Source organism: Pyrus communis, chromosome 2 (genome assembly GCF_963583255.1).
Source record: "Pyrus communis chromosome 2, drPyrComm1.1, whole genome shotgun sequence".
Taxonomy (NCBI): domain Eukaryota; kingdom Viridiplantae; phylum Streptophyta; class Magnoliopsida; order Rosales; family Rosaceae; genus Pyrus; species Pyrus communis.
Genome location: NC_084804.1, coordinates 2,011,499 through 2,030,682, shown reverse-complemented (window position 1 = coordinate 2,030,682; position 19,184 = coordinate 2,011,499). Strand labels below are relative to the sequence as shown.

The 19,184-nt window shown below is 39.0% G+C and overlaps 3 protein-coding genes and 1 long non-coding RNA gene across 8 annotated transcripts; 3 read left to right on the top strand and 1 right to left on the bottom strand.

Moving 5' to 3' along the window:
- The first annotated feature begins 965 nt into the window (after window positions 1-965).
- LOC137725776 (G-type lectin S-receptor-like serine/threonine-protein kinase At1g61480) lies at window positions 966-7,755 on the top strand. 5 transcript variants are annotated; one of them, XM_068464559.1, is made up of 11 exons: window positions 966-1,221; window positions 1,373-1,570; window positions 1,881-1,989; window positions 3,050-3,096; window positions 4,049-5,438; window positions 5,529-5,642; window positions 5,816-6,018; window positions 6,105-6,315; window positions 6,445-6,682; window positions 6,788-6,938; window positions 7,049-7,755. In XM_068464559.1, exons 5-11 carry the CDS (start codon window positions 4,142-4,144, stop codon window positions 7,346-7,348), a joined length of 2,514 nt encoding a protein of 837 aa, XP_068320660.1. In that variant the 5' UTR covers window positions 966-1,221; window positions 1,373-1,570; window positions 1,881-1,989; window positions 3,050-3,096; window positions 4,049-4,141; the 3' UTR covers window positions 7,349-7,755. The 5 variants fall into 5 exon arrangements, with proteins under 5 accessions (XP_068320660.1, XP_068320661.1, XP_068320662.1 ...); XM_068464560.1 differs by lacking the exon at window positions 3,050-3,096; XM_068464561.1 differs by lacking the exon at window positions 3,050-3,096 and having other exon boundaries at window positions 1,881-1,993.
- A 1,057-nt stretch (window positions 7,756-8,812) lies between these two features.
- On the top strand, window positions 8,813-9,553 carry LOC137721594 (G-type lectin S-receptor-like serine/threonine-protein kinase At1g61390). The gene has a single exon (XM_068460673.1). It carries the CDS (start codon window positions 8,813-8,815, stop codon window positions 9,551-9,553), a length of 741 nt encoding a protein of 246 aa, XP_068316774.1.
- Window positions 9,554-10,344: 791 nt separating this feature from the next.
- LOC137724531 (uncharacterized) lies at window positions 10,345-12,403 on the top strand. The gene is made up of 4 exons (XR_011067451.1): window positions 10,345-10,571; window positions 10,673-10,741; window positions 11,447-11,509; window positions 12,198-12,403. It is a non-coding gene; the product is annotated as an uncharacterized lncRNA (long non-coding RNA).
- A 2,450-nt stretch (window positions 12,404-14,853) lies between these two features.
- LOC137724530 (G-type lectin S-receptor-like serine/threonine-protein kinase RKS1) lies at window positions 14,854-18,603 on the bottom strand. The gene is made up of 7 exons (XM_068463290.1): window positions 17,173-18,603; window positions 16,952-17,086; window positions 16,701-16,843; window positions 16,326-16,536; window positions 15,967-16,204; window positions 15,693-15,843; window positions 14,854-15,611 (listed from the first exon to the last, which is right to left on the bottom strand). Exons 1-7 carry the CDS (start codon window positions 18,407-18,409, stop codon window positions 15,309-15,311), a joined length of 2,418 nt encoding a protein of 805 aa, XP_068319391.1. The 5' UTR covers window positions 18,410-18,603; the 3' UTR covers window positions 14,854-15,308.
- Window positions 18,604-19,184: the final 581 nt, after the last annotated feature.

Below are 19,184 nucleotides of genomic sequence, written 5' to 3'. Positions count from 1 at the left end.
TTCAATTAAGAATTTGAGTGATTTTAATTGAGTTGTAAATATTTCGTGTAAAAATTTTAATTCAATTCTTTAGAAATCTCATGGGAAGAGATAAGATTTATAAGAATTTTAATAAAGGATCTTAAAATCCTAATTGAATACCTTATGAATTTCAGAGAATTACTTAAAATCCTAATTGAATACCTCTAAATTTATTAAAATAATTAAAATTTCTTAAAATCTCAGTTGAATACACCCCAATTTACACATATGTCCCTCATCTATTTCTTGTATTTTATTTTTCTTGCTTTATGAGGGGTATGGTTTTTCCTTTTTGACTAAGTGTACTTTTTCTTTTGTATCAATAAAAAAATATGTACCGTCGAGATTTTTTAAAAAAAAAAAAAAAAAAAAATCTGATTTATACAAAAATATTAATTAGAGATCATAATAAGTTAGGAATCATAATTATCGTCTATCAGATAGGCGGAAGCAAAATTTGATCGGGGCAGGTGTTAATTCAAATCAATCACACCGGGCGTCAAAGTTGGGTGCTGGGAATCCTTGATTTCAACTTCCCACACCATATTCACGTTTTCATTTTTCACAACAACATGCAATGCTAGAGAGATTAAATTTGTAAATAAATTCTTAAAAATTAAAGGACATAGAAAGTGATAATTAATTTATTACTTAAACATTAATAAACGTCCTTATTCCAATTAATAACACATTATTTAATTTATAAATTTAATCTCCCTAACATTACATTTTCACAATATATTCCTTTTGATTTTTCTATTGTGATTATATAACTTGCCAGCAGATACATCTGTGTTTTATTCTTTTCTTTTCACAATAAAGTTTCTACTTTGTAGTTTGAATTAAAAATAGAGAGAGGAACAGCCAAAGTTTGACCATCCGAGAAGACAAACTTTGTAAGATTTGCCGGTGGAACTTTGACCCGTAAAGTATAGTCTTAAGTGCAGGAAGTGTTAGGATTCCTTTTCCCACATCGGTTAGAGGATTTGAAAATAAGATCTTTAAATACATTTATTTTATTATAATTAATATCGAGATCTTTTGTATTAAAACCGTGAGATAGCATGTGGTTAAATGAATGTTGGAATGTACCTATAAGCCGTCCTGCTTTCGTCGCTCTCGACTTCTGCCGTCGCTCTCGACTTCTGCTTCTATATCGGTTAGAAGGAATAGGTGTGAGATTCGGTGAGAGGAAAGAAGGTGAGGAGGAATCTATAGACTCAGCACTCAGCACTCATGGAATAATCATGGATTATTGTTGACGTAATTTGATTGTTTCCTCTTTTGTAAGTTCTTTCTGTTAGTTTATTGTTCTTGAATTTTAATTTTTCTCTTTTCCGACTTGGAACAGTCAACCTCGGGTGAAAGAATCGTGATGTGACCATCATCGTCTCTTTCACAACTCACAACAACGAAATTGCGCAAGGCTTCGTCGATTTCTGTCAACTCCAACCACGGCCAGTGTTGGGTTAGCTATCGACTGCCCCATCTCCATCTTCTTTGTCTTCTTCCGCTTCTCCCTGTGCATTCCAGTTTGATTTTAGTTCAGGTACGAATAGTGGAGTGAGAGTGTTTGCTTTTTGGTTTAGCTGGTTCCACCTCTACATTTTCAACCTTTACTTGATTTTCCCAATTGAAAAACCCTAGAAATTTCTGATTTTACTGTAATTATTTAAATCATTGTCAAAAATTGATTGTTTTTTTTCTTTTCTTTTCTGTTATGTGATTCACATTGGGGTCTCTGCATATGCATATGGGTTATCGTGGGAGAGTCTCAATTGGGGCTCTCAGCAACATAAAGCATCGAGTTTTGTCTTCAGAAACTCAAGACTCTTTTTTATATATTGGTGGAAATGCAGAGATGGGTGCTCTTTGCTGCTGCCCTTGCCTTGAGGAATTCCAAGAATATGCGCTTTCGAGCAATTCATAGGCATTGCTTATGTCTGAGATACTTCTTCCACCAGCTGGGTAGGTATAAAAGCCATGATCAACTCAATACTTTGTCGGTTCTTCCGTTCAGGAACTCTCCTAGGAAATTTACGTAGTTTTCTATTATCGGATGCATTTGGTTATATAAATGTTTTAGATTTATTGTCTGAAAATGAAAGGGCAGTGGACCATAAATTGGCATGTCAATTGGAAACTGAGGGGCCTGATGCAACTAAACAAATCTGTCTACATTACTTCTAAAAATTTGTAATGTTAATGATGGCTACAAAGTAAACTGTTTGAAATCATCTATCAGTTTTAAGTTTGGGCCAACTTACTTGAATAGAAAGACATTTTCAAGGTTATTGTTAAATGAAAATGTTCTGTTTCTTATGCGTATTAGAAAAGAAAAAAAATTCATGTTTCATTCTGAGTTCATGTTTCTTCCCAGTATGTCTAGAAGTATGAATTTTCCTTTTTGTTGACCTTTTTAGTCGGTGCTCATATTCTTTCTTACGCGTAGTAAATATGCCTTGTGCTTCTGTATTTTTTTCTTTTAATGAGGCTTGATTCAAATATGCATCAACTTGATTCAAATATGCATCAAATTGATTGATTATACTGCTGTGTTCTCTCTCTGTAATTTCTTTTTTTCAATTTACAACACTTTTAAACATTGAAGAAAACCTAGGATTCTGTTTTTTTTTTTTTTTTTTTGTCAAAAAACCAAGGATTATAGTAAGGTTTTCAATTTACAAATGGTTTTTCTGTTCGGATTTTCTTTTTGTGAGTTTTGTGTATGAATTTGTAGCATGATCTTCCACTGCATCATCCAAATTTTGCATTTGTAAATTGTCAAAGAAAAACAAAGTATGAGGAAATTATAGGAGATTGTGTCGGCTTTGGCCATGAAGGGTATCAGCAGGTTGTTCCCCCATACAGGTGATTAATCGTTTTTCAGTATGTGTTCTATTGGGATGAGAAAGTGAATGAAAAAGATGATTTTTTTATTTGTTGGTTGATTTGTGTATGGACTATGTATTAAATTATTATTATTTTTTTTAATTTTTTTTTTTTGGGGATTTTGTGTTTTGTGTAGAACCAGCAATGCAAGAGCAGGATCTGATCAGTCACACCCGAAAAGAGGTTTGTTTCTCAAATCACATTCATTAGTTTGATTATTAATGTACTTGGGAAGGCTCTTCAATATGATTTTCTAATTTCTCCTTTCCAGCATTCTCTTTTTGGTGTTTGGAGTATGTATGTGATTTATATTTGATTATAGAATAAAAATTAATAAACACGAGATGCAGCAATTAATTTGCATCCTTATGACAACACATGTATGAGAGTGCATTCAATTTCAATGTGTGTATGTGTGACAGGATGTGCCTGCTTGCTGCTGCTGGGTATGCTTGCTGTTGCTTCTCGCGCTGTTAATTTTTTTTGTGTGTGTTGATTTGATTAACAATTCAAGCGTATCTTTATTTTGTTGGTGTGTGTTGGTTAGCAGCCAGTTTTATATATTGGTTTTTTATTTGGATTTATAGCACTGAGGGTAAAGGTGAACGGTGAATCGGTTTGTATGGGCTCATGTATCTTAAACATGTAGTGAGAAGTGAGGATTTTGTTTTAGTGTTTTAGACAATCTGAAGGAATATGTAGATACTATGATTTGGGGTTGCTTTCTTAAACCATGATAAAGCAGTCAAAGTAATTTTAACATAGATATCATTTTTTATGTAATGCATGAGTATATGAAATGTTAAGACGATAATATATCAAGTGATTTAAAATTCAAAGAGAGACAATGAACCGTGTTTGATATTTTGTTTGTCTTGATTCGTTTAAATTTGGGCGTTTTTCAGTTGGATTCATGGGTTTCGTTTAAGATATCATTTTTGGTTTATGAATGGTTTGCCAATGCAAAAGTTTGCATCTTTTCTTTGTTGGATTCATGGGGTTTTCTTAAGCTTTCAAGTTTTCAGTATTTATCAAGAAATTTTGGGTTTCATTTATTTTTCAAACTAGACACTTTTTTGTTAAGATTTTCTTTATACTTCAGTAAATGATTGCTTCTTTACCTGTAAATTTTCAGGTTGTACCCGCAGCAAAGCGCGTGCATTTTTTTCTAGTATACATCCATTATTTAAGTATCATCATTAATTTGATTTGTTCATGAAGAGAACATATGGGTTTTTGTGGTTTAGTATTCCTCTCCAGCTTCCTTCTTCTGTCACGGATTTCTTGTGCTGCGGAAGTTTATAACATTACTTCTCTGCAACCATTAGCACAGGGACGAACTCTCGTCTCCCCCAGCCGCATTTTCGAATTGGGATTCTTCAGTCCTAACAGTTCTGGTAATAAGTATGTCGGAATATGGCACAAGAGTATACTTCCGCGGAAAGTTGTATGGGTGGCCAACCGAGACAACCCTCTTGCAGTTACAGACGCGTTGGCTAGCTTGACAATCACCAGCAACGGGAATCTGCAGCTCGTAGATGAGAAGCGGAATGCAGTTTGGTCAACGAATATTTCGGTATCATCTAATGGTTCCCCAGCTGCACTTCTTTTGGACAGCGGAAACTTTGTCATCGAACTCAAAAAAGGAGATGAGTACTTGTGGAAGAGCTTCGATTATCCTGGCGACACTCTTCTACCGGGTATGCGTCTGGGATTCAATAGTAAATCTGGAAAGCGGAGTTTCTCGACTTCTTGGAAAAGTGAGAATGATCCATCAACCGGGAAATTCTTGATTGGATTGACACCGCAGAACCCGGCACAGGTTTTCATTTGGATTAATGGATCAACTCCTTATTGGAGAAGCGGTCCGTGGGATAAAGCGATGTTCGTCGGCATACCGGACATGGATGATCAATATCTAAGTGGATTTCATCTGGATGTTAATGTGCGGCAGGGAACAAAGTATTTCTGGTACAATTTATTCGGCGAGACTCTAGCATATCTGTACATCTCTTCAGAAGGGGTACATAAGTATATGTATTCAAAATATGGAGAAAACTGGAATCTTCACTGGGAGGCCCCAAAATTTCCATGTGACATCTATGGAACATGTGGACCTTTTGGGGTTTGCGAAGCTTCGAAATCTTCAACAACTCCAATCTGCAAGTGTTTGAAGGGGTTTGCGCCTAAGTCAGTTGATGAATGGAGCAGGGGAAACAGGACAAGAGGTTGTGAGAGGCAAACCGAATTGTTTTGTGAGAGTAACACAAGTCGGTCAGTTTCTTGGAGCAGAAAAGAAGATGGGTTTTGGAAGATGTCAAGTGTAAAACTACCAGATTATCATGAATATTCGTCTTTGGATGACGAGGACTGCAGGATACTTTGCCGAGATAATTGTTCGTGCCTGGCTTATGCTTACGTTAACACTATAGGGTGTTTGGTCTGGTTCAAAGACCTTATTGATATTTCAGAGTTTTCCTCTGGTGGGGCGGACCTTTTTATTCGCTTAGCAAACGCAGAACTCGGTAAGTGACAATATTGTTTGCACAACTTTACTTACAAATATCTGTTGTTTTCTGTCTAATACGTTATGTAATACACATTCATCTTTTCAGGTGTTGAACAAAAGAAAATAAAAATAAAGTTAATTGTCAGCCTCGCATCGATTTTTTTTATCATCATGGCTGCCATTGTGTTCGGTTTGTACAAGTTGCGAGCTAACCAAAAGGGTAAGAGCGTGAGGTAGAGGGATGCAGTCAATAGATTAACAATTCATTAGTTTACGATGCCATATATCTTTGGAATCTTCAATATAATAAAGTAATTAGATGAGCATATTGATCTGACTTCTTTGTTGTTTCTCTAACTCTGAATTTTGGTTGTTTTATACTTGCAAAATCAGGAACCATCAAAGTGACGAGAAATGAGATTACATTGACTGATACAACTGATTCATCAAGAGAAAGTCTTCAGGAATATATTCGAACGCATGATCCATCAGAGCTATTAATCTATGAATATGATTTCGATAGCATATTAACTGCTACTAGCAATTTCAGCATCACAAACAAGCTCGGAGAAGGAGGATTTGGAGCAGTTTATAGGGTGATTATTCGTTTGCATTTTCTTCATTTGAAAGGAAAATATATAATGATATAGACATAAATGTAATGTGTAATATGTGGATGTAGGGTAAGCTAGAAGAAGGGAAGGAAGTAGCAGTAAAAAGACTATCCAGCTGCTCGGGGCAAGGCGTAGAAGAGTTCAAGAATGAAATGTTGTTGATCTCCAAACTCCAACACAAGAACCTTGTAAGGCTGATGGGCTGCTGCATCAAAGACAATGAGAAGTTAATAATTTACGAGTTCATGCAAAATAAAAGCTTGGATACTCTTCTATTCGGTTAGTCTCACTGGCCCTTTATGTTTGCCTTCATTTTCTAGCGATTAAGATCGATGTTTTCATTGTACCATATGCATCAGATATGTGAATGCAATAATTAGTTTCATTTTGAATGTGTTCATTTATTAGATCCAATGAGAAGAGGAGTACTAAATTGGGAGAAACGCTTCAATATTATTAAAGGTGTGGCCAGAGGACTTCTTTACCTCCATCATGATTCCTATTTGAAGGTAATACATAGAGATTTGAAGGCAAGTAATATACTCTTGGACGAGAACATGAACCCGAAAATTTCGGATTTTGGACTGGCACGTATCTTTCAAGGGACACAGAACTTAGCAAACACTCAGAAGATTGTTGGAACTCTGTAAGCTTCATTTCTTCCTATTCTCATAATTCTAGCGGATAATTCTTAGTTGGGTAAATTATAGCGGATGATTCTTAGTTGAATACTAATGAATTTCTTGTGTAGTGGCTATATGTCTCCAGAGTATGCCATGCGCGGTATATTTTCTGAAAAATCTGACGTGTATAGCTTCGGGGTCTTGGTATTGGAGATTATTGGCGGCTGGAAGAATACCAGCTTCTATGACCATGAAACAGAGCTATGCTTCCTACCTTATGTAAGTTCAAACTCTCAATCTTAATGTGAAACTGTGAAGCTTAAACAATCTATACGAAGCTTAATACATAATCTAACATTTGTAGCCGATATATATATGACTGTTGCCAGATATGGCACATCTGGAATGAAGGAATGGGATTGTGCATAGTAGACGAAGTATTGGCGGATTCATATTCGGCATCAGAAGCAATGAGATGCTTGCATGTTGGACTTCTTTGTGTACAAGACAATGCTGCAGATAGGCCAACCATGCCGGAAGTGGATTTCATGCTAAGTAGTGAGACAGATCGTCCACAACCTAAGCAGCCTCTATTCACTTTCCAAAACTCAGTTTCTGATCGTAGGCCGCGGTATGATAATACTTGCTCCGCCAATGAAGCCACCATAACGCTTCTTGAAGGACGATAGGCAGAAGCTAAATGTTATTTCGCAGTGAAATGTTAACATCCTCTAATGCCTTCCAAACTTGGTTGCACGGACACTCCGAAACCCCAAACTGTAGAAACGTCGGACACGCCCCGGATACGGTTTGGACAAGGTCAAGACAAGGCAGGAGCTTTTCTTTAAATTTCAAAAAAATTTGGGGGCATTTTTGGAGATAAATAAAAATTTTGAGGCAGCTTTGTAAATATTAAAAAAATTGAGGGCAGTTTGTAAATATAAAAAATTATAAAACCTGAAGTTTGTAAGTTCCGTTTATGGTGGGGGTGGGCGGTATCATAAATATAAAAACTCCTTGACTCCAAAATTAGAGGCAAGCATTTCATATTTTGATTAGGTGAGTATTGTTTTTAATATATGTAATACTTATCATATTTTAATCACCGTGTTCTAATCCTCTTTATGTTCTTATTTTTTGAGATTCGTTATGTCCAACATAAATTTTTAGAAACTTCGAATACGACGACAATGATACGAGAAAATACTTTATAATGACTTGAGAAAATACTTGATAATAATTTTTGTAGAAATTTACAAAATCGCTGTCTACTCGCACTATTTTATTATGATGGGTGAAGACAATTCGTCACTAGTCCTTTCACGCAAGCATTACTTTTATAGTATTTTTTTTTTTCCTGTTAATTTACCATGATATCTTCAAGTTTCCCAAATACTCTCAAAGTTATGGTTAGTAATTAAAAAGGTTGGAGACCAGAAACTGGGAACAAACAAAGGGACCCAAAAGTACCAACCCCAAAAGAGTGTAAGCTAATGCCGACAGAATAATCGACTATCAAACCACTGAAATTAGCGGAGTGACAAAGTAGATAACACCACATTAGCTAAAACTTCAGTACTTAAGTGTCATCATTCATTGTTTTAATGATCATTGAACAAAAGTTAATTGGATACAAATGGTTCTTAACACTCAAAGTTTTTGTGTTTTCTTCATCTTACTTTTCTTCACTTTGCTTCTTCTGTCACCGGTTTCTTGTGCCGTAGAAGTTCACGACATAACTCTGTTGCGACCGTTAGCTCAGGGACAAACTCGTCTCGGCAGGCAACGTTTTCGAGTTGGGATTCTTCAGTCCTAATAATTCTGCTAACAAGTACGTGGGGATATGGTACAAACATATACTTCCTCGAAAAGTCGTGTGGGTTGCCAACAGAGAAAAGCCTCTTGCAGTTACAGATACCTCGGTTGGTTTGACAATCAGCAGCAATGGGAATTTGGAGCTTGTCGATGGCAAACAGAATTCTGTTTGGGCTACCAATTTCTCGGCGAGGCCATCTAGTTAGAATAATGGTTCAGCAGCAGTTGCAGTTCTTTTGGACAATGGAAACTTTGTTGTCAAATTTAATGTAGGTGTACCAGCTGATCGGTACTTGTGGGAGAGCTTTAATTATCCTAGCGACACGCTTCTACCGCGAATGCTTGTGGGATTCGATAGTAAATGTGGAACGAGGAATTTGTTGACTTCTTGGAAAAGTGAGAATGATCCGTCAACTGGGATGTTCTTGGTTGGATTGTCACAGCAGGAGCCATCACAGTTGGTTATTTGGATCAATGGATCGACTCCCTATTGGAGAAGCGGGCCGTGGGATACATCAAAGTTCATCGGCGTGCCAGGAATGGATGATCAATATCGAAGTGGATTTAATCTTGAGGATAATGCGCAGCAGGGAACAAAGTATTTCTCTTTTAATTTGTTTGCTAAAACTATTGAAGCATTTATGGACATCTCTTCCGAAGGTGTATTAAGGCTTATGCATACAACACATAGCGAGAACTGGAAAACTTTCTGGGAAGCCCCAGCGGCAAAGAATCCATGTGACAAGTATGGAGCATGTGTCCCTTTTGGGGTTTGCAAATCTTCTGAATCTCCAATCTGCAAGTTTTTGAAAGGGTTCGTGCTGAAGTCACATGAGGAATGGAGCAGAGGAAACAGTGCAGGAGGGTGTGTGAGGCAAGCCAAATTGTTTTGTGAAAGTAACACAAGTCAGTCAGTTGCTTCGAGAGGAAATGAAGACGGGTTTTCAAAGATATCAAGTGTAAAACTACCAGATTTTCATGAATTAATTTTGTTCTTGGATAGAGAAGAGTGCAAGATACAATGCCTCAGTAATTGCACTTGCCTGGCTTACGCGTATGTTGACAACATCGGGTGTTGATCTGGTCCAACGAACTAATAGATATTCAGGAGTTTTCGTCTAATGGACAAGATATTTTTATTCGCCTCCAACACACAAAATTTGGTAAGTTATAATAGTGATTACACAACAACTTAAATATGCAGTATCTTTAGTTTCTGTCTCATGCATTTCGTACTATAAATTCATTTTTTTCAGGTCAAGGAAAGCGAACAAAGTTAATTGCCAGCCTCTCGGCTATTTGTTTTATCAATGTCTTGGTTGCCATAGTGTACGTTTTTCACAGATTGCAAGCTAACCGAGGGGGAAAGAGACAGATAATGATATAGAGGGGTAGCAGTTAAGCATATTTACTAGTTGCAAGCTTACTCTTTTGAGATTGGATCTTAACCTCTGATTGTTTATTTGATTATTGTAGTTGCCAAATTAGGAAACATCAAAGCAACAACAAAGTTTGAACATGCTGATCTGAACGCTTGCATGTGCTTATAAGTAGTTGGTGTGAAACCCCGTCCCAAATTATTGTACTTTTTGTCGGATATTTTTGTGTTTCGTCCCTTACGAACCGTGGGACCCACATGGGATTTTTGTCCCCTTGTAATAACCCGTCCCGGGATTTACGTGGGAAAATAGGTATTTTTGTATTTTCAGTAAGTTTGGGGGATACCTTCCTTTTTAAAATTGTTTTTTAGCCTTAATTGGTGAGCCCAAGGGGGGCCCACCCCCTGTTTTTGTTCCCCGTTCCCTTTCCCTTTCCCTTTCTTTTCTTCTATTTCTGAAAAGTCTTCTCTTCTCTCTTCTCTCTTTCTTCCCGTGCTCTCTCTCCTTTCTCCCCCTCTCGGTGCTTCTTCCTCCGACAAGAACACACACACACACACACCCATGCCCACACCTATAACTCTTTTCTAACCCCATGGTTGTGTTTTGGACGTCAAACCATGAAGAAACAACCTCGGAGACATTTCCCAGTTTTCCGGCGAGCACCGCCCCTTTCGAGGCAATTTCCGGCCAAACCACGGCGAGTTGGCCGGCGTGCGAGGTATCAATCTCTTCGTCTCGCTGAGTACTACAACTTTCCTTTTTGTTTCACCTAATTTCTTTGAGTATTGAAGAAGTTATGCTCATTTGAATCTTACTCAGTTCCGGCGGACACCCGTGGCTTCCAGGCTGTTTTCCGGCCAACTCCGACCACAATGACGGGAACCAAGGGTATATTTCGATTCCTTACCTTCGGGGCTTCAATTTGGTATATTGAATGACATGTTTTGGTTGAGTTTTGAGCTCCAACGGAGCTTGGGAATTCTCCGGCCGAATTCCGGCGTCTCCGGCGCACCCAGGCCTTCGGGCCGTTCTCCACCCTCACACGGGCCTTAGGCCTGTTTGGTCTTTGGCCCAAAACCCTAACCCTTTCCATTTTTATTTTTATTTTGTTTCTTTAAAAACCCAAAAGGCCTTAGGGCCTGTTAGCCCAAAACCCATCACCCTTTCTGTTGTGGGCCTTTGGGCCGTATGGGTTCAAGCCCAACCCAACCCACCTAAAACCTAACCCAATTACCTTAGACCCAAACCCGGATCCAACCCAAGTCCAAACCCTTTAACCCAATCCGGATCCAAGCCCAAACCCATTGACCCGTGACCCGTGACCCGTGACCCTGACCCGTTGACCTGACCCGTGACCCGTTGACCCTGACCCGTTGACCTGACCCGTGACCCGTTGACCGTTGACTGGGTCAACGGTCAGCGTTGACTTTGACCGGTCAACGGTCAACGTTGACTTTGACCGTTGACTTTTTGGGTTTTCGTGCGGGACCCCCCCAGGCTAATTTCGACGTCCTGAACCCGTTTCCGATGTCCGTTTTCCCAAATTCAATCGTTTGAGTAGAGTTTGACTAAATGTACCCTTTATGTGCTTAGGGGCGTTTATCTGTGGCGTTTCCTTCTTCGCTAAGTGGCGTGGCTTTTCGACGGCGAAGTACTGTGAGTGGACCCCTTCTAAAAATGCATGTTTTAATGGTAGAATTGCATACACAGAAAAGCATGACTTTATGATTATGTTTTATGAACGTTTTACGAGATAACATGCTTACTGAGGCTAGTTTGAATTATTACTATTTTTCCTATAACCCATGTTCTTATAGCATATCTGATGGATGACGATATGATATTTAGAACATGTTTAGAACACCTCTTTATAGTATAGATGATGGATGACTTTATACTATGAAGTTGATTTTCAATATATGTATGTTCACTGATTTTGTACTTACCTAGTTGTCCTTTCCGCTACGGGACGTAGGGATAGATCCGGTCCGTCCCGGGCGACGGTTTGGTGTTGGCATAGGGCCTGGAGTGTGTTTTCCTCTGACTGTCTGCTCAGAGACGGGGAGCCGGCAAGGGGCCTGAAGTGCATTTTCCTCTGACTGTGTGCTCAGAGACGGGGAGCCGGCATGGGGCCTGAAGTGTTATATTGGACATTCACTAGTGATTATTATTTTATGCGAATGATGATTTGAGACATTGCACGACATGCTAGGTTTCGGAAAACCTATGTTTCTCATTATATATATGTGTTTTCATAAAACCTGGGGGTTAGTACGTTGATAACTGTTTTATATTATATATATATCAACTTGGTCCACTCATGTTTGTTTTGCGCCCCCTTCAGGACTTAGAATCGAGGCATACAATCCCGACGTCCAGGCACTTCCGCATCGGCATCTTCGAGTCCTCTCGGTGTAGGACCCACTCCTTTGTTTCATTCAATTTTATTATTATTTTCTTTTAGTGTTCTAGATTAGTGGTGTGCTCTGAACACGGTCCTTATTTACATATTCATTATTCTTTTATATTTATAAACCTTATTTATCCCTTGTTTTCAGCATTTGCACTCAATAAATGGCTTTCGTCACCCTCGGGTGTCGGCCAGCACGTGCCTATCTTGGTATTCGAGGAATATCGGGGTCGGGGCGTGTCACCCCTTATCCCCCACCTCACCCGGATCCCCCTTTCCCTTTTTGGGATTTTCTTATCCTTCTCTCTCTCTCTCCCTCACCTCTCACATCCTCTCTTTTGCTCCACCCTCCCCGTGCACTCTCTTTGTCAACCCTCCCTCTCTCCACTGAGTTTTACTCACACAAACAACAACAACCCCAGACCTCATCACTGGACGTAGAGGTCTCAAGAACCCCACACCCCACACCGTGGAACTCCACAATGATGGTGTCACTGTTCATCGTCTTTCCCAACGTGTTTCGTAATTTTCTGAAGTTGGTAAGCTTCTAGAAACTCTTGGGATGTGTTTTAGGGTTAGATTGAGGCTTGTTTTAAATTGTGTTTATGTGTGAATCGCAAAAAATAGCTCGAACTAGCTTTTCCAAATTTTCCGGTGAGCACTGCCCCTTTCAAGGCATTTTTTGGTCAAAACACAGTAAGTTAGCCATCGTGCAAGGTACCAATCTCTTCATCTCGTCGAGTACTACAACTTTTATTTTTGGGTCACTTGATTTGGTTGAGTAACGAATAAGTTATAAGCGTTTTGAAGTGGTGCCCAGAAACCGGCCAATTCTAACCTGAAAACGGGTCAACCCGACCCAAATCCTTTGAACCCAACCCAAAACCTTGAAGCCCAACCCAAATCCTTAGGCCAAGCCTTTAGGCCTGAACCCAGGCCTTAGGCTCAACCCAGTTTCCAAACCCATCCACCCTATAAACCTTATGGACCTAAGCCCTTGGGCCGTACGAACTTGGGCCTCTGGCCCGGTAGATTTAAGCCCAAAACCTTTTAAGCCCCCGCCCAGCCCATTGAACCGGTTTGACCCAAACCCCAGGCCCGTTTGACCCGATCCAGTTGGAATATTCCTCCAGGTCGGGTTAAACAGGCATGTGTTGACTTTTTTGAAATTTACTTACGACCCTTCTTAGGATAATTCGACGTCCTGAATCTTTTTTATGTCCGTTTTCCCAAATTCAATCATTGTAGTATAGTTTTATTAATTGGACATTTTATGTGCTTAGGTGCGTTTATTAGCGGCATTTCCGTCCTTCCTATTTCGCATGGCTTTTCGATGACAGAGTATCTGTAAGTGGACCCCTTCTAAAATGCATGTTTTAATAGTAGAAATGCATACATGAAAATCATGATTTAATTGTTACGTTTTATGAGTAAATTAGATTTACACTTTATGATTATCATGCTTTACTGAGAATATTTTGGAATAACATACGTTATCGAATTTATGTATAGATTGGATGACTATTTACTATTTATGAACATGTTTTTACACTCTTTGTAATATATATGATGGATGACTATATACTATGAAGATGTTTTGAGATATATATTTTTATGTTGGAAATATTATATTCAATGATTTTGTGTTTGTCTAGTGATCAATGTTCTGCCTACGGACGATGATACTTATATTGGCTTCGGCCGGGCATAGGTTGGTGGCTTCGGCCGGTAGATACTTATATTGGCTTCGGCCAGGCATAGGTTGGTGACTTCAGCCGTGAGATACTGATACATGATACCATTATTTAGCACACTATACGATATATGTTTTATGAAAGGTTTTATGGCATGCTAGAGTTTTCGGAAAACCTATTACATATTATGTTACATGAATTTTCATAAACTTTAGGGGTTAGTACATTGTTGAATAATTATGTTCGTACTATTTATATATCAATTTGGTTCACTCATGTTTGTTTTACGCCCCTTCAGGACATAGGAACGTGGCGTACGATTAGAGCTACGAGGCTTTTCCCTACCAGTGACATCGTGCCACCCTCTCTACTTTGACATCACTTGTAATAGCACATTCCGCTTGTATTCTTAATTAGATGTATGCTTTGAACATGTCATGCATTATCACTATCACTTATTTGACGATAGAATATTACCTTATGTATTTCGCATGAAATTTATATGCATGTTTCACATGTTCTCAGCATATGCATTCATTAAATGACTTGCGTCACCTTCGGGTGTCACCCAACACGTGGCCATCCCACTGTCCTCTGGACATTGGGATCGAGGCGTGTCAGTTGGGCTATTCCTTGTATTGCCAATTGATTTTACGATAGAACCTCAACTTTCTTCAATAACACGTGTAAATACGTTTCATGCAAAAAGGCAATCCCAGTAATCGCACAAGATACAAGTATCGTCCTTTCTTAAAACCGTCTTCGTACATTGCACTTTTTTAATGTGGCTTTTTTTTTTCTTGTGCTTCAAGAAGTTTTTCATAGTTTCTTGGTGTGCTAAATTGATACGCCTTTTTTTTATATTAAAAAGGGAAAAGTGCACCATGACTTTTAAAAGCCCTAGTTTTTGGCTAGGAAGGAATGCAGGTCAAACAGATTCGTCGTCATTCTCAAGCAATCCGGGAGAACTACATTCTGTAAACAAGTCACGATAACAACATTAGACGGAGACAGAGAAAAACAGTGCATACGTCCGTGCACGATTTAATTTTTTTAGGTTACACTGGACGGAATGAAATCCTTTAACTTAGCCTAATCCTAACCCATATTTCTACTCACCCTCACCACTTGGGCTACTGCTAAGCACTTTATGTGCTTTAAGTTTTTCTTCAAAAGGTATGACTTCACTTCGCAAGGTACATTATATGATTACACTTCACAGACAAACAAGATATACTGTGCAGATCATCTAGGACTTTTAGTCACGCAAGAGTACAGAAACAGACTCAATTATAAGAGAATAAAAAAGAATAGAAGTTCGATAACTATGCAAGCAAAAGAGCCTGCATCATTATCGAGCTTCAAATTTAGTTATTGTCAGGTCGTTTATAGAACATGATTCCTTCGAAACTGATGGATCAGCATTACTGCAGGGGTTTTTTCTGAATACAAATGCAGGCTGCTTAGGTACTGGAGGAGATGCTTCGCCACTTAACATGAAAACAACAGCTGCCATGGTTGGGCGGTCCTCTGGATCTTCTTGCACACACAAAAGGCCAACCTGAATGCATCTCATGACTTCCTCGGACTGATATGACTCTAATGACGAATCTACAATTTCTAAGGCTCTGTCTTCTCTCCACAGCTGCCAAACCTGCAGTTGATAGTATTTCATTTGAGATAAGGCATGAAAAAGTTTGAGGGGTAGATTGCAACAAAAATTAGTGTTTTTTACATGTCCTATCAAGTTCATGGAATGATCCTCCTGATATAAACCGTTGTTTTTCTTGCTGCTTACAATCTCCAATAATATGATCCCAATACTAAAGACATCCGACTTTGTTGAAAATCTCCCAAACACTGCATACTCTGGTGACATATAGCCACTGCATATGATGAAAAGAAAATGTTAAAGCCAAATAATAGTTTATAGTTAAATTGATTGTGTAATGTGAATATTTGGTGATTCATTCCATCAATAAATGTTTGAGCACAAGTAAAATTCTTACTATGTTCCAACAATTCTGTTCGTCTTGTCCTGCAGTTGGTCCCCATGGAGTATTCTTGCCATGCCGAAATCAGAAATTTTTGGGTTCATCTCAGCATCTAGAAGAATATTGCTGGTTTTTAGATCCCTATGGATAATCCTAACTCTTGAGTCCTGGTGAAGATACAGAATCCCACGAGCAACCCCATTGATGATTTCAAAACGCTTATCCCAATCCAACAAGGACCTTCTTCTGTGATCTGCATCAAGATATTTCTATTTATGTAAAATACATGTTATATATCTCGCTATGAAGCTTCGAGTATGTTTGGCATAGTTTTAGAAACAGTAAGAATAAATGAATCATTCCTGTAGACATACCAAAAAGAAAGTAGTCTAAACTTTTGTTTGGCAAGTGTTCCAAGACTAATATCCTTTCTTCTCCCTTTATACAACAGCCTAAAAGTTTCACCAGATTCCGGTGTTGAAGTCTCGCTATCAGCGCAACTTCATTTTTGAATTCTTCAACCCCTTGTCCAGAAGTTTTTGACAATCTTTTTACAGCTATAATCTGATCATTTGGTAACTGGCCCTGAAGCAACGAATCGGTATTACAATTACTACTAGGCCTTCATGCTTTACAATGAAAAAAAAAAAAAAAAATACTCTGAGACTTGAAGAAACAGAACAAAATTATACTGCTCAGAAGAAATCATACAGTTAAAAAATGTGCAGGACTTCTAAATTGGGATTTACCTTATAAACAGTGCCAAAACCCCCTTGGCCGAGTTTATTAACGGGCGAGAAGTTGTCTGTGGCCGCTAGTATGGTGCTCAGGTCGAAATATTGCAACTCGGGGTGTCTCCCAGTTTCCTCAAGTTCATCTACCTCCACGTAGTCTGTGCTATCACAAAAACCAATTGCAGACATTCATTTAGATGAAATTGGATTGCTTTTATTTAGATCAAACCATTAAACAACTCAGAGGGGACGACTACTTCTCATACCTTTTGTTTTACTCTTTTTGTTATGACGCCGGCAGGCAAACACAATGATTAATACCAATGCCAGCAGTACCGAAACGATTGGAATAGCCAAAGCGCCACTCCTCAAAAAACCCTTTGATTTGTTGGTATGCTTAGCTACACATTCGAGTTGGACAAAGGATTAGAAAACCATGAAAAACAGAACTAGTAAGGACACTGAACCAGACCAACAAAATCACTACCTAATTCGATTTTGTCCACACGAACATATAAGTCTCGTCCCAACTCTGTGTGCACTAAAATGTCCATCAAATCATCATACCATGTCATGCAATCAATCCGCCCTTCCCACTCTATGCTCATATACGCTGTGCACAAACAATTGTTTAAGCACGCTTGCTCACACTCTTTAGCACTCATGCTTTTAACCAACTGTGCGTTCAAAGCATCCGGATCTTTCACTCTTTGAACAGTCACAAACCCATCCCCATTCCCACATTTCAACCCCCCAATTCGCTTACTCACGCACCCATCCGACCCATTTCTCTGATTCCAATCATTCACAGATTTTGGTTCATACCCAGGTAAACACTCACACTCAAACATATTAACATTGTCAGGGCTACATACGCTGTTAGCACCACACTGTCCGTACTTCTCACACCGATATTTTGGTGCAGCAAAAGTTTCCTCCCACTGATCATCAGCATCACTCCATTTCAGCTGCTGATACAATCCATAATCCCTCAACACCGCTCGTGCTACAGAACCGTTATCACTCGGAGCAAAATAATTGTACATTTCCTCATCATTGCTCACAAAATTCCGCCACGGACCCGGATCAGATCTCCAATACTTGCTCAAACCCTTAAACAAAACAATTTGAGGGATGGCGGTTGAATTGGAAACTATCCTTAAACTGTAGTCCCCGGTTCCAGGGATGTTTTCCGTAATCCAAGATGTCAATTTCCATTCCAACCCAGTTTTCCAATTGAAACCAATTTTCATTCCTGGAAGTAGAGTGTCAGTTGGGTAATCAAAACTCTCCCAAATAAAGCTCTCACTTTTATTTTCCTGGAAAAGCACTAAATTTCCAGAATCTAAAAGCTGAGCCACAAAAGTGCTTCTGGTTTGGACATCGACAGACACATTCGTTGACCAAATGGAAATGTTCCCAGCAGCAGAGAGAACCAGATTTCCGTACCTGTTAATTGCTAGAACTCCGGAACTATCGTTGACGGGGTTGTCTCTGTTTGCCACCCAAACAACTGTTTTTTGAGGTTGATCTGCATACCAGATTCCGACGTACGTGGAACTACTGGAGTTGTCGGGCCTGAAGAAACCCAACTCAAATTTTCTGTCTTTGGAGACTAGAGTTTCGCCGTCCTTGAGCAGTTGGTTGAGTGCTATGGTGTCAATGGATGTGCAGAGTGGCATAAGGAGGAGGAAGAACAGAAACAGAGGCTTGAAGGATAACATTTTTCTTCTGGGGATTTGGGATTTCGCATCTACGATGAAGAATTATCCCTGATATTTATCTTTTTCTCTTGGAATTTCTGCTGCTTATTTGGATTGAGTAGTTTATCCGGCAACTGGCAAGCATGGCTCGAGTCAAGGAGACTTCGGATGTTGACAGTCATATCAGTTTCGTCGAAGAATAATCGGTTAGAGTTTTGTGCTTCAATCGCCCCGCAAGACTTCGGATATTGATTTTTCTTTATTTGGAATCATCCGGTCATAATAAGTACCCTCATTTTGATTAATTCAAAACCGACGGCTCAGTGCTGTCTCCCTCCTCCGTATTTCTTCTATCATTTTTAACACGTGTCATACCATTTAATACGCACTCAACTTCATTTTAGGGACAGCAGACCCGCTGCCAAAACGGACACAATCATAATCACACCACGATCTCATAATGTCCTTCAATACTCGCCGCGTCTCATAATGTCACACAGCATAGGATTTGTCCTAATTCTCACAAATTTATCGTCATTTGACTAGAATGTTATATTGGTTATAAGACAGAATTTCTCTTTCAACTACTAACATAAACATACGGTGATGTGCGTTTGAACAATCTTAATCATTTGAGATTAATAATCCTTGAATATTAGGTGATAAGCATTAGGCTACAAGACTTACATTCACTGCATACATAAGCTATACCAATGGTAAAATGAACTTAACCATCATGGGATGACCCAATGGTCGGGACAAATTCTATGCCCGCATTCCACACAGCATGTCCTGA